Source organism: Malaclemys terrapin, chromosome 15 (genome assembly GCF_027887155.1).
Source record: "Malaclemys terrapin pileata isolate rMalTer1 chromosome 15, rMalTer1.hap1, whole genome shotgun sequence".
Taxonomy (NCBI): Eukaryota; Metazoa; Chordata; order Testudines; family Emydidae; genus Malaclemys; species Malaclemys terrapin.
The window spans coordinates 4,484,089-4,497,863 of record NC_071519.1 but is presented as its reverse complement, the minus strand read 5'-3'; the positions used below and the strand labels follow the sequence as shown (position 1 = coordinate 4,497,863).

Here is a 13,775-nt window from a genome sequence, read left to right as displayed (position 1 = left end):
TATCAAAAAGTAAAATACATTTTAAAAACTTAAAAAATGATGCATCACTATTCAGAATGGTTAGTTATATGATACTGCTACCTTTTGGCCTAATTGTAGTCCCACTGAAGTCATGATAAAATTCCCATTGACTGAGGAACAGCAGTAAGCGCTTCTTCACTAGATCATATACTTGCAAATCCTGAAGTTTATTATTTTAAATGATATGTTAGCTTTCATGTTTCAAAGATATTATTTTCTCTGCATTTTAAAACAAAACTTTTTTTGGCCTAAACGATGGTCACCTACCTCTTTGCAGCTGTCATTACACTACACACCATGGCCACTCCTAGCTTCATGACAACAAGGCCAGACCTCACATCCTCCTATTGCGAAAATGCAAGCCACTTGCCACCAAGTGGAAGGAGAAGCTTTAGAGGTGCTGAACATCCATACAAGGCTCCTTTCAGCCGGCCAGTCTCTCTTTTCATCAGAGTAGCTAGCAATAGGGTGCCTGGTACCAGAGTGATCCAAACCCACAGAAAGCAAGACGTCACACACACTCTTTTTACAGTGGCTTTGCTCCTTGGCAATTCCTGGTGAATGAGTGTTGGCAGCTGTATATTCTGCTCTGGGACAGACAGTCAATTAACCTTTACTTTCCCAACTACCCAGGCAGGCTGTACATACCTTTTCACACCAATTAGTCTGTTCATGTTTGTCTCTAGGGATGTTGCTTCCTTGGCCTTTCTCAGTTAATTGTCCCATTGGACAATGGACTTTACTGTTACATTTTCCCCTCATAGCTTGATTCAGCTCTACAAGTTTATCGTATTGCCAATCTCCAACATTCAGAACCATGTGTCTGACTCCAAAAATTGTAAGATTAGGTTAAAAATCATCAAATTTACAAAAATAATTCAACCTGAGCGGGGGCGGGGGGTGGTGGTGGAGGGTACATCAGTTATACTTTTCTTTTTGTGGTGGTTTAACTCCAGCTGAGGCACAGCTGGCAATGCTGCTGAACAAAGGGTTTATTCCTTAGATGAAGGGTTTTTTCCTCACTTGCTGGGAGGCGGATGAGAACAGTCTATTTGGATCACAGAGCTGTTCTAGGGATTTGCAAGTAGAACAGATGACAGTGTAACTGGCAATAAATGCTCATTTTCCTTAACTAGCAACTGGCTCCTAAGTGTTCTGAGCCAACATAAAAGGAAGGAATGATGAAGCAACTGGAGAGGATTTTCTTTGTTCATAGATGTGGCTTTTCCGGACATAAGAATGATCTACTGGGTCACACCCATGGTCCTGTATCCTGTCTTCCAACAGTTGCTGGTGCCGGATGGTCCAAAAGTAATGAACAGAACAGGGCAATTTATCAAGTGATCCAACCCATTGTCCAGTCCCAGCTTCTGACAGTTGAAGGTTTAGGAACACCCACAGCGTGGGGTTACATCCCTGACTATTTTGGCTAATAGCCATTGAAGGCTCTATTCTCCAGAAATTTATCAAATTCTTTTTTGAACCTGATTCACTATTCACTATTCTTTCGGCTTTCACAACATCCCCCGATGAGTTCCACATTTGGACTGTGCATTGTATGAAGTACTTCCTTACGTTAGTTTTAAACCTGCTGCCTATTAACTTCATTGGGTGACCCCTGGTTCTTGTGTTATGCCAAGGGGTAAATAACTTTCCTATTCACTTTCTCAACATCATTTGTGATTTCCTAGACCTCTATTATATCCCCCCCAGACACACACCTCGATACCCAGGCTCAGGGCACCTGCTGGGCGGGCATGCTTGTGAGAAGAACAGCTATGCTTTACTTATGGCAAACCCTTCTGCTTTCCTTCTTAAGTGGGATGGGCTCTTGGAATCCTGCCTGCCAAGCGCTGAGCCCACTCAGCTGCTCTGTGACCTGCACTTCCTGTCCTAAACTCTTGGCTAGTGCTCAGCAGCTGCTCCCTGCCCCAGAGGTGGCTGCACATCACTGCTGGTGTGTGCACTTGATTTAGTTGGGATTGGTCGTACTCTGAGCAGGGGGTTGGACCTCCTGAGGTCCCTTCCAACCCTGATAGTCTAGGATTCACTAGGCTCCATCCTGCTGCCATCAAGGTGGGGTTTCCCATTGGCGTCACTGGGCGCCGGAGAGGGCCATGGCTGCGTGAGATGGTCTCTGACCAAGAGGGGAACACTTGGTGGACACCCACAGTGGGTCAGCCCTAGCCGCCTAAACACTAGCGGCGTCCAACTCCGAGAGAGAGAGCAGGGACTGCCGGGAACTGGAGTCCGTTACTCTCCCGATTCTCCTCCCACATCTCGACCCACAAAGGGAGGGAGAACTACGTTTCCCGTGGGGCACCGCGGGAGGGGCAGTACAGGGACGGGCACGCAGCAGCGCCGGCCGGAGTCGGAGGCGGGCGGGGCGCGGGGCCAGGAGCGCGCGTGCCGGGATGGTGCCACTGGCTCTGGGTGGGCGTGGCCTGGAACGCGGCTGCGGCGACTGTTGGGGACGGGGCCGGAGAAGGGGCGGGGCTCCGGCTGGTGTTGATAGTGCTCGGCTCGCGGAGCGCGCAGAGGAGGGACCGTTACCCTGAGGCGACGCAGCCTGGCGGCGGGAGGGCGCGTGAGGCCCGGTGACTGCACTGGGTGGGGTCTGTCCTCGCGCCCGCACAACCCCCCGCTCCGCAGTGCCCGCCGCGTGAGCCCGGCTCGCGCCGGGGTCCGGGTCCCTGTCCCTGCGCCACCGCCGCCTCGTCCCCGGCTGAGGCCCCGAGCAGCGCCCCCCCTTCCCGGCGATGCCCTTGGCCGGGCTGGGCGCCGGCAGGTGATTCCCCAGCGTCCGCCGCTCGTGCGATCCGCCGCCGCCGCCGCCATGGGGGACGGGGATGTCAACTCCAACCTGCTCTTCGCCCGCAGCCCCGGGGACGCGCAGCTGGACAGGGCGGTCGGGCAATGGCTCAGCTGGGACAAGGTGGGTACCCGATGGGCGGGGGCGTCTGTGTGCGTGTGCCCTGCCCGGGAGCGGCCGGGGCTGAGCCATGGTGTGTGCGTGTCTGGGGGGGGGCTGCCGGGTGTGTGCGTGTCTGGGGGGGGGCTGCCGTGTGTGTGCGTGTCTGGGGGGGGGCTGCCGGGTGTGTGCGTGTCTGGGGGGGGGCTGCCGGGTGTGTGCGTGTCTGGGGGGGGGCTGCCGGGTGTGTGCGTGTCTGGGGGGGGGCTGCCGGGTGTGTGCGTGTCTGGGGGGGGGCTGCCGGGTGTGTGCGTGTCTGGGGGGGGGCTGCCGGGTGTGTGCGTGTCTGGGGGGGGGCTGCCGGGTGTGTGCGTGTCTGGGGGGGGGCTGCCGGGTGTGTGCGTGTCTGGGGGGGGGCTGCCGGGTGTGTGCGTGTCTGGGGGGGGCTGCCGGGTGTGTGTGTGTGCGTGTCTGGGGGGGGCTGCCGGGTGTGTGTGTGTGTGTGTGCGTGTCTGGGGGGGGGCTGCCGGGTGTGTGTGTGTGTGTGTGCGTGTCTGGGGGGGGGGCTGCCGGGTGTGTGTGTGTGTGTGTGCGTGTCTGGGGGGGGGCTGCCGGGTGTGTGTGTGTGTGTGTGCGTGTCTGGGGAGGGGGCTGCCGGGTGTGTGTGTGTCTGGGGGGGGCTGCCGGGTGTGTGTGTGTGCGTGTCTGGGGGGGGCTGCCGGGTGTGTGTGTGTGCGTGTGCGTGTCTGGGGGGGGGCTGCCGGGTGTGTGTGTGTGTGTGTGCGTGTCTGGGGGGGGGGCTGCCGGGTGTGTGTGTGTGTGTGTGCGTGTCTGGGGGGGGGCTGCCGGGTGTGTGTGTGTGTGTGTGCGTGTCTGGGGAGGGGGCTGCCGGGTGTGTGTGTGTGCGTGTCTGGGGGGGGGCTGCCGGGTGTGTGTGTGTGCGTGTCTGGGGGGGGGGCTGCCGGGTGTGTGTGTGTGCGTGTCTGGGGGGGGGGCTGCCGGGTGTGTGTGTGTGCGTGTCTGGGGGGGGGCTGCCGGGTGTGTGCGTGTCTGGGGGGGGGCTGCCGGGTGTGTGCGTGTCTGGGGGGGGGCTGCCGGGTGTGTGCGTGTCTGGGGGGGGGCTGCCGGGTGTGTGCGTGTCTGGGGGGGGGCTGCCGGGTGTGTGCGTGTCTGGGGGGGGGCTGCCGGGTGTGTGCGTGTCTGGGGGGGGGCTGCCGGGTGTGTGTGTGTCTGGGGGGGGCTGCCGGGTGTGTGTGTGTGCGTGTCTGGGGGGGGCTGCCGGGTGTGTGTGTGTGTGTGTGCGTGTCTGGGGGGGGGCTGCCGGGTGTGTGTGTGTGTGTGTGCGTGTCTGGGGGGGGGGCTGCCGGGTGTGTGTGTGTGTGTGTGCGTGTCTGGGGGGGGGCTGCCGGGTGTGTGTGTGTGTGTGTGCGTGTCTGGGGAGGGGGCTGCCGGGTGTGTGTGTGTCTGGGGGGGGCTGCCGGGTGTGTGTGTGTGCGTGTCTGGGGGGGGCTGCCGGGTGTGTGTGTGTGTGTGTGCGTGTCTGGGGGGGGGCTGCCGGGTGTGTGTGTGTGTGTGTGCGTGTCTGGGGGGGGGGCTGCCGGGTGTGTGTGTGTGTGTGTGCGTGTCTGGGGGGGGGCTGCCGGGTGTGTGTGTGTGTGTGTGCGTGTCTGGGGAGGGGGCTGCCGGGTGTGTGTGTGTGCGTGTCTGGGGAGGGGGCTGCCGGGTGTGTGTGTGTGCGTGTCTGGGGGGGGGCTGCCGGGTGTGTGTGTGTGCGTGTCTGGGGGGGGGGCTGCCGGGTGTGTGTGTGTGCGTGTCTGGGGGGGGGGCTGCCGGGTGTGTGTGTGTGCGTGTCTGGGGGGGGGGCTGCCGGGTGTGTGTGTGTGCGTGTCTGGGGGGGGGGGCTGCCGGGTGTGTGTGTGTGCGTGTCTGGGGGGGGGGGGCTGCCGGGTGTGTGTGTGTGCGTGTCTGGGGGGGGGGGCTGCCGGGTGTGTGTGTGTGCGTGTCTGGGGGGGGGGGCTGCCGGGTGTGTGTGTGTGCGTGTCTGGGGGGGGGGCTGCCGGGTGTGTGTGTGTGCGTGTCTGGGGGGGGGGCTGCCGGGTGTGTGTGTGTGCGTGTCTGGGGGGGGGGCTGCCGGGTGTGTGTGTGTGCGTGTCTGGGGGGGGGGCTGCCGGGTGTGTGTGCGTGCGTGTCTGGGGGGGGGGCTGCCGGGTGTGTGTGCGTGTCTCGGGCTGCCGGGTGCGCGGGGCTGGGAGCTGGGGGGGGGGGGGGGGCTTCATGCCAGAAGGCAGCACCAGATCTTCTCGTCTGACCCCCTGTAAATCAAAAGCCACAGATTCCCGCCACCCCCCCCCCTTAGCCATGCACTAAACCCAGCCACCCGGAATTAGACCCGAGTATGACCGCCCGCAGGGGGTAGAGTTATTATGCGCTAGACACAGCGTGTCTGCCTTTTGGCGTGACTGGATTGCGCAAAAGGGCATCATGCCGTGTTCTCAGATCACTGGTTATCCCAGCATTGGCCGATAGCTCTCCGATGGAAGGATCCATTCCCCCACCCTTTGCAGATTTTATCCCACTAAGGTGCACTTTGCTGTTCCTTAAAAAAGTGTATTTTAGTCACCACTGGATACTGCTGTCTTGAGACATTTACAAAACAAACAAACATGACCACTCGGTATGGGTGTGGGTGTCTTTGTTCCCTCTGAGGACACATTAATTTGGCATTAGTTGGCTTTGCCCTTGGTTATGTGTTTATCCTCCTCATCTCTTGTTTTTTGCCAATAAGTGTCAGATCTGGTCTGCAAAAAGAAGAACAGGAGTACTTGTGGCACCTTAGAGACTAACAAATTTATTAGAGCATAAGCTTTCATGGACTACAGCCCACTTCTTCGGATGCATAACTTCTTCGGATCTGGTCTGGTGACATCTCATTCCAGTTCTCCTTCTCCCTGGCCCAGTAACTGATGCTCCTTTTATGAGGTTGTCCGACTGCTCAGGTGGTGATGAGCTGAGCTCTCATGCAACAAGGGAGAAGGGTGAGAGCAGTCATTTGAAAAATATATGGGGGGAGGAATGTGGCCTATGAAGATCCTGGAATCACAGATGGGAGTAAACACTATGTTCTGTTGTAATCTGTTTAGCACATAAGGCGGCCTATAAGAAGATATTAAGGGGGATGTTGATGATTGGCAATAAATGCATTGATTGGCAGATAAATTACTGAATGCATTGCTTTATGTGGCGAAGCGAACACTTCAATGGTTTCTCTTTTCAGATAAATCCCAGAGAGAATTAATCTGGTCCTAGTGTAGAAGGACAACATAAGAAACTCTTTGTGGTGATTTGACAGGTTCTGAGGGGGGCATTCAATATGGAGATATCCTGTCTCCTAGAACTGGAAGGGACCTTGAAGGTCATTGACTCCAGCCCCCTGCCTTCACTAGCAGGACCAAGTATTGATTTTGCCCCAGATCCCTAAGTGGCCCCCTCAAGGATTGAACTCACAACCCTGGGTTTAGCAGGCCAATGCTCAAACCACTGATGAAAAAGGCAAAAAATTTAAATGGGCAAACATATTTTTAATGCAATGTGTAACTAACCTAAAGTAATACGCTGCCGTAGAATATAGTGTTGTAAATACTAACAAGGATTAGGCATCTATATAAATAGGGATAGCATTTACACTTACTGTCTAGCCTAAAAAAAATAAAGGCTATAATACTTCATGGCACAAGCTCACCACCAGCTGGAGTCAATGAGCCAGAGTATCCAATGGTATTACGTAATTAGATGCATTATGGCGTTGGAATGCTTTCATCTGAAGCATTGAGTATTGGCTGTTGTCCCTGCTAACAGACTAGATGGCTTATTAATTTGTTTTGATATGAGAGTTCCATTGTTAGGCTTGATTCTGCAAAGACCTGTCTCCTGCTGAAGCCAAAATTGCATACATGTGATAAGCTTTTGTAGGATTTGGCTCGTTTTAGGATATCGAAGCTCTTATAAATGTCATTGATTGTAAGAACTCTTTGTAAAGAGAATATTTTGGCTAGTACTGAATGTAGTCACCTGAAACCTAGCACCTGCTTAATAGCACATGCACAGCTGCTTGGGACAAGAAGTGAAGAATACCTTGTATTGACATTAAAGGAGTTTAAAAACAATATACTGGTAATTATCCATGTTCCTAAAGTATATTTACACTGAATTATGTGAGGCCATTGTAACTTTTTTTATTTGTCTTGACTTTCTGAATCTAGAAAACGAACATGTAAACATAGACTTACGACATTCTTTCAACATTAAACATGGAGATTGGAGTTGTAGCATGCTATTTGAAAAATCGAATGAGGCACCAAAAGGGCTGCACAACTATTCCAGTTTTCAGAAAACACTAAAATTTAATTCTAGAATGTAGTCAGGATCCAATATTGTGGATTATCTGGCTAATAATTTTTCTTGTAGAGATTCATCAATGCTAAACCAAATGGGACCATTGTGATCATCTAATCTGACCTCCTGTATTACACAGGGCATAGAAATTCCACAAAGTAATTCCTAGGTACATTGTCAGGTTGAAAATTGTTTGCTTTTTAAAAAGCTTCCTGACCGGTGTTACTAAATACCTAAGATTAATAATGAATTTTTAAAACATCTAATTTATGAAGTTTACACTTTTAATTGTAGACAGTGGGAATAAAGTGTCAAAATCGCTTGGTTTACACTTGCTTTTAGGTCAGTTTCACTTTGTGCTAGTGCCTGATTTCCAGAATTCTCATGCAACTGCAGCCCAAAGTGCAACATCTTAAAATCCAAACACCAGACCTTATTCAACAAACATCTCATTGAATGAATGTATTTGAACAAAGCATGAAGGGAAAATGTGCAGGATTTTTGGTTCTTGTCTCCTGAAATGATGCTAGATAGAAGAACATTAGAAACAGGTTTTTTAAATACTAAATTTTAATGGGAAAATATTTTGATAAGATTTTTTGCTATTGCAGCTATGTAGTATCAAAAACCAATATAGTGAATTAGATTTTTTTAAATTAGAATCTTTATATATATGGTTTTCTTGTTTTTGCTTTTAAACTCCTTAATTATGATAGCTTTCCTTTGGCCAAATGCCAAAGCAAAACATGCCTTGCACATACATGATTAATTTACTTCTGCGAAGCTTTCATCCCATAGCATTGTCATTGTAAACAGATACTTGCTGTCTCCATTTTAAAACCAGTTTTTGGAGCCTAATTAATACACAACCCTCAGCCTTTTGGACTGTTATCATTTTAGGTTTTTAATGTACCTGCAACTGCCTGATATTTGAGTTGTGTATATGTACTCAAAAAAAGCTTTAAAATCTGCGAGCAAACAGGTTTTGCCAGACAAATGGATGTAGATTCAGCTATCGGCCTTGATTCATATGTAGACTAAGCATTGGAAGCTCTGTTTTGTATATGGTGTCAACAGGAGGATGTGAAAACAACTTAAAGTCAGCACACCAGGAACGGAATCACTGGGGGTCATCCTGACCATGGGGACAAAAACAATGAGTTTTGGGAAATGCACAAAGTCATTTTGTTTTCATTCGCTGAGGAAGCAAAAAGAACAGTGCATTTTGCATTCATGAGATAAGCAGTTTTAAACAAAACTTCAATAGGCTAAAAACCTAACTTTAAGTCTTGTATTATTGTGCAGGTGCAAATGCTAGTAAGTTGAGATGATTAATAAAGAATAAACAGGTCTTTGGATTTTTTTCTACAATAGAATTTAAAAATCCAGAGTGTGGTGTAAGTGGTACTATCAGGGTGATAATGCTTTAAACTATATGTTAGAGATTAATTAGTTGTGTCACAGAAAATTCTAAATTCCCTGTCGCGCAGGAACATTTATAAAATACTTTCCATACCAGTCATATTGGATTTTTAGGGGCTGATCCTGCTTCCATTTGAAAACATTAATAAAACATCCATTGACCTGCAATAATTGCAGGAATTGGCTCTACCCTCATAGCAGGAATTGTAAGTTTTGTATAGGCTGTGGCCATGGATTTACGTACTCTGAAATTCTGTGGCTGTGCAATTTATTGTAGAATTGTGTTCTAGAATGAGTCTTTTTTTATTTATTTAAAAAACAAAAAGCTTCTAGTCGTTTATGGATGGGAAGAAAAGATAAATGCGAACAGTGTATCTAATGCAGTGTTTGCAGAAAGATAGGAACAATAGTTCTGAGGTGTGAACTGTCCTATTATCTCAATTAGTGTTTGTTTTGAAACCTAATTATGGCAGTTAAAAATGCAACTTTCACTGCTGATCATGTTGCTGATCATCTTCTCAGGTGCCAAAAGTCCCAACTGTCTCCTCTGCTTCCAAAACCTTCAGATTTCCCCTGATTTTTATACTTCATCGATTTGTCTTCAGCAGGGCCGGCTCCAGGCACCAGCTTCTCAAGCAGGTGCTTGGGGCAGCCGCTCCTGAGAGGGGCGGCACGTCCAGGTATTCGGCGGACGGTCCCTCACTCCCGCTGGGAGCAAAGGACCTCCCGCCGAATTGCTGCCGCAGATCATGATCGCGGCTTTTTTTTTTTTTTGGGGTGTTTTGGCTGCTTGGGGCAGCCAAAACCCTGGAGCTGGCCCTGGTCTTCAGTACAAATTGTGCAGCACATTGAAAATTAAAAAATGGAGTAACAGAAAACTGAATTCAACTGAGGGTATATTCTGATTGTACTATTCAATTTGATATTCAGTAAAATCTTAATTTGTTACTCTAGTTGAAGATGTCACAGAATTTCCAACCGTGGAATGTCTCAGGGTTCTGTGGTTTTGCCATGGAATATGTGACTGCTTGTGTGTGGGGGGGGTTCATAAGTGGGCATTTAAACCTGATACGTGTGTGAGGAGGGAGAAGGGATCTATACGTCTACTGTCAATTGTAGAGTCACACTTCAAAATTAGTTCCACAATACCTACAACGTAAGCAAAAGTAATTTTGTATTGAAGAATGAAAACAGTAAGTCTGCTCCTCCTGATCATTAGTCTTGGAATAGGGCTTCAGAATGTCAGTCGAGAGCAGTATACTTTCTGCAAATGTTCTAACTTCCCTGGACAAAATCTGGATGTGTAGAGGGTACAGAGGATTTAATATCTTCCTACATAGAGAACACTTTCAGGTAATGCACATATTTCTTTTTGTAATACCTTCTTCAAATCCAGGGACAAGGTTGTATCCTGTCACTGATCCTCCTGCCCCATGTTTGATTTCTTTTTTTTTTCCATTTCATGTGCTAATTCATTCCCCTGCGCTCTTCTGTTTACATCAGACCTGAAATTAATCATGGTCTGTTGAGAAGAAACTTCTGCCGCCTTCTTCACACTGTCAAGTAGCAAATTTGGTGCAGATGCAAAATGCTTCTTTTTCCAGAGTTGACGCTGGAAGATTTTTCTGAGCATCCTTAGCAGAGTCCACGTGAAATGAGCTATTAAAAACACTATTGCTTAGTCAGTGAGGTGGAGTAAAAGGCCAGAATCCTCAATTTGCCGACCTCGGGGAGAGAATCTGATGAAATTTGCAAAGGATCCTGATGTCAGTAGACCTGAAAATTGTTTTGGAAGTGGTAAAACTTTGTAGAGTCTAACAATGGTTGAATTATTGGCTTTGCTTTTACTCTCAGAATCCCTGCTCTTGTAACGACTATTTTGTCTTTAATATGAAATCTTTGTCAGTGTCTGATAAGACCAGTAACGTCATTTGAACTAGAAAGTGCCATGCAAACTGAATTGAATGTTAAATTCAATTAAAATTAGGTTTAGTTAAAATGGGTTTAAGACACCTTATCTGGTTTGTCCAATTAAACGCTCAAATCTGGTTTAGAAAACAATTTGAGATGAGAGCCTTCTTGGGGGGAGAGGGGGGAGGGAAAAAAAGTTCAGCTAGTTCAGTTCAGCAGTGAAAGCAGACGATTATAGGACAGAGGCATTGGCATATAAGTCAATGTAAATATGTTGGCAGGAACAATATTCAAACTTGGTGTTGCTTAGAGAGGAAATCATCTTTGTTGGCTCCTGTGGTGCTGTGTGGTGTTAGATAAATGTATTACATTTTGCTGTAGTTTTGTTGGTTCAAGACTAACAGTTCCCAGTAGCTTTTATGTTATTATTGATTATATCTACCTAACAACAATTCAGTCTTATTCCTCTTCTCTTCCAAATGGGATTTCCCTTCAGTTTCCAAAGAATATTCTTAAAATATTTTTTTATTTATCTTTCTGAGATCTTGTTTGGAGGGCTTACTGAGAATACCTACCTACAAGGTGAAAATGGTAGGAATTTTTATGACTAGTTTGTGCTTTTATAGATAAATATTGTTGGATTGATATACCTCATAGTAGGTTTTGAAACAAATCTTAACAGTAGGGTTAAAATAACTATGTAATAGAATGCTAGGTGGCTTCTCCATTAGTCCAAACCTTTAGTCTAACTGCAGACCTGGACAGAAAGAATTACTTATCAGAGGGAATGGAGCACAAAACCCATTGGGAAGGGAACACTTGATCCTGTGCAGGGATTTGATCTCTGCTGACCAGGCAGGGTGTGGGAGTGCTGAGGGCAGCATGCTTATTTGCCTTGTGGGGGTGTCATATTTGCACTGCCTTTGAACAAGACCCCTTATCCCCAACAATGTTTAGACAACCGACTGAACAGCACAAACTCTTCAAATAGCTGAATCCAAGTCCTTAGCAGAAGGAAGGTTGCTCTGTTGGGGCCTTTAAGGATGCTAGAGCGTCCTGGAGCATCTGTTTTATAAAACAAGGAAAACTTAAAAATCATTGAGGAGCAACTGCTATTTTATATCAAAACAACCTAGGTTTTTTCACCTTAAAGGGTTTCAGTAAAGCCTCCTGTCATAGTAATTCTGGCAGCTGTCAAGAAGAGGCATGTCAGTCTACAGCTGTTTTTGATTTATTTTAACTATTCTCTTCTGACCCTTCTATTTTATTTTAATTGAATTTGGTCTGAATTCATGCCTGTGTCTGTTTCTATAATACTTTGTTTTCTGTAGCCTGAAGAGCATGATTCTAAGTAGCAACATCCTCTATGCTTTTGGTTAGTTCAGTAAAAGCTATTCTCTAACTTAAAATAAATAAATTAACAAAGGTGGTTCTAGAAAAAGGTCTGTTGTACAAAGGGTTTGGTTCTCATCCAAGCATCTCTCAGCTGTGTGTCTAGTCTGAGTTAAGGTTTATTTGTACCCCAGAAATATAATGGAATGCTACATAGTTTTACTAATCCCCTACATCTTTCCTGAGCCCTATATTCATTATCAGCCAGTGCTAAAGTTACTCTCAGTGGGAAGCATAATGGTGCAGTGATGCTGAAAGCTTTCCTGCACAATACAGTGTCTTTGAAATAGGGTGTGTCAGTTTTTTCCTTTACTTCATGCACTCGTGGTCTGCGGTGTTAAATCCATGCCACACAAATCTTAATTTTCAATGAGTATGCTGATTGCTGGTTCCTGTTTGTCTTATGGATCTAAGAACTGAACCTTTATAAGTGAGCCACTGCACACCTGAAAAACTGAGCACAGTAGAATTTATTTAATACACATCTCTTTAAAAAAACAACAAAAACCTGGTGGTCTCACTCCACTTCTCAGTGAAGCTATAATAACACAAGCTGTAGTGAGGGATTAATAATGTAAGACTCTGTTCTTACAAAATACATTTGTATGTATATTTTTTGAATATCGTGTACAGTACAGTATTGAGTGTTGAGATGGTGCCATTCTGGTGTGACGGTACTGAATGAACGGTGAGAACATGGCTTGACATGACTGAACTGTGAAAGAGGATTCTGGGAGAATAATCCTTTCCTTAGCATCTGGCAGATGCCAGAAGTGAAACTGACTGGCTCCATGCTGTGTGTATGATGAATACTGATCTTTGCGTCAGCAGATATGTCCGCTTGAAAACAAACAACACGTGTAGAACATCTTGAGTGGAGCACGGGCTGACTGGGGCATCTTGACCCTGTAGAAAGACCTCACGCAGGGGGCTAAAGTGAATGATTCATCAGGGAGTGAATGTGGGGTAATGTTCAGTTGACACCACTCTGCAGTCTTCTCCTAAAGTATTAGGTAAAAATTAATAACCACATTCCCATTGAGCATGCTTTTAAGACATGTGAATCCTTTGAGGAAAAAGTATAAAAATCAAGCCAATTAAATTACTGTTGGGGATTCCTTAATTGACGCTTGAAGAAACTGCTAGACAGAGTAGTCAAAACTCTGCTCCATGGGCTTGAGTAGGATTGTGACCAGAGGGTTTTCCAGGCAGCCAAGGCCTTGCCTCCAGGGAATCCGAGACAGACCAGAGGGCTGAGGAGACCAGACCTGGAGAGAAGAAGCCGTCCATAGAATGGGTGACCACCTTCTCTGTTTGCGAAGCAGGGATTGCGTGAAGCTAGCGCAGGGCCTGTTTGCGTATGTTTGTGAAAGAGAGGCTCGCTAAGAGGAATGTATAGCTCTTAATGTTTAACAGAGGAGTTATGTGCATAATGTAACCCTTTACCACTTGTGTAATTCCTTCTCAATAAACTGCTGCGCATGCAAGATAATTATTGTGGACCTTTTTCATTGCTATGACAGTAATCTGCTCCAATGGGAGCCATTAAAGATCCATTTCAGGGGTAGTAGTGCCCCCTGGTGCCAACATTGAGCACAAGGAATTAAACATGGCTAACCAGATTTTGAAAAGTTCCAATCCCAGGCCAGAATTTTATAGCAGTCAGAGATCCCTGAAAAAGATTTAGGGCTAGTCAACAATGGGAACTTACATGGGCATAGCTACA

At 47.7% G+C, this 13,775-nt stretch overlaps 1 protein-coding gene across 1 annotated transcript in view; it reads left to right on the top strand.

Moving 5' to 3' along the window:
* The first annotated feature begins 2,558 nt into the window (after positions 1 to 2,558).
* Positions 2,559 to 13,775, top strand: part of LOC128849118 (glucose 1,6-bisphosphate synthase-like) — a 61,502-nt gene continuing 50,285 nt past the window's right edge. The window contains exon 1 of the mRNA XM_054049474.1: positions 2,559 to 2,956. Coding sequence (XP_053905449.1) covers positions 2,858 to 2,956 — 99 coding nt within the window. The 5' untranslated portion in view covers positions 2,559 to 2,857. The remainder of the gene's footprint in view (positions 2,957 to 13,775) is intronic.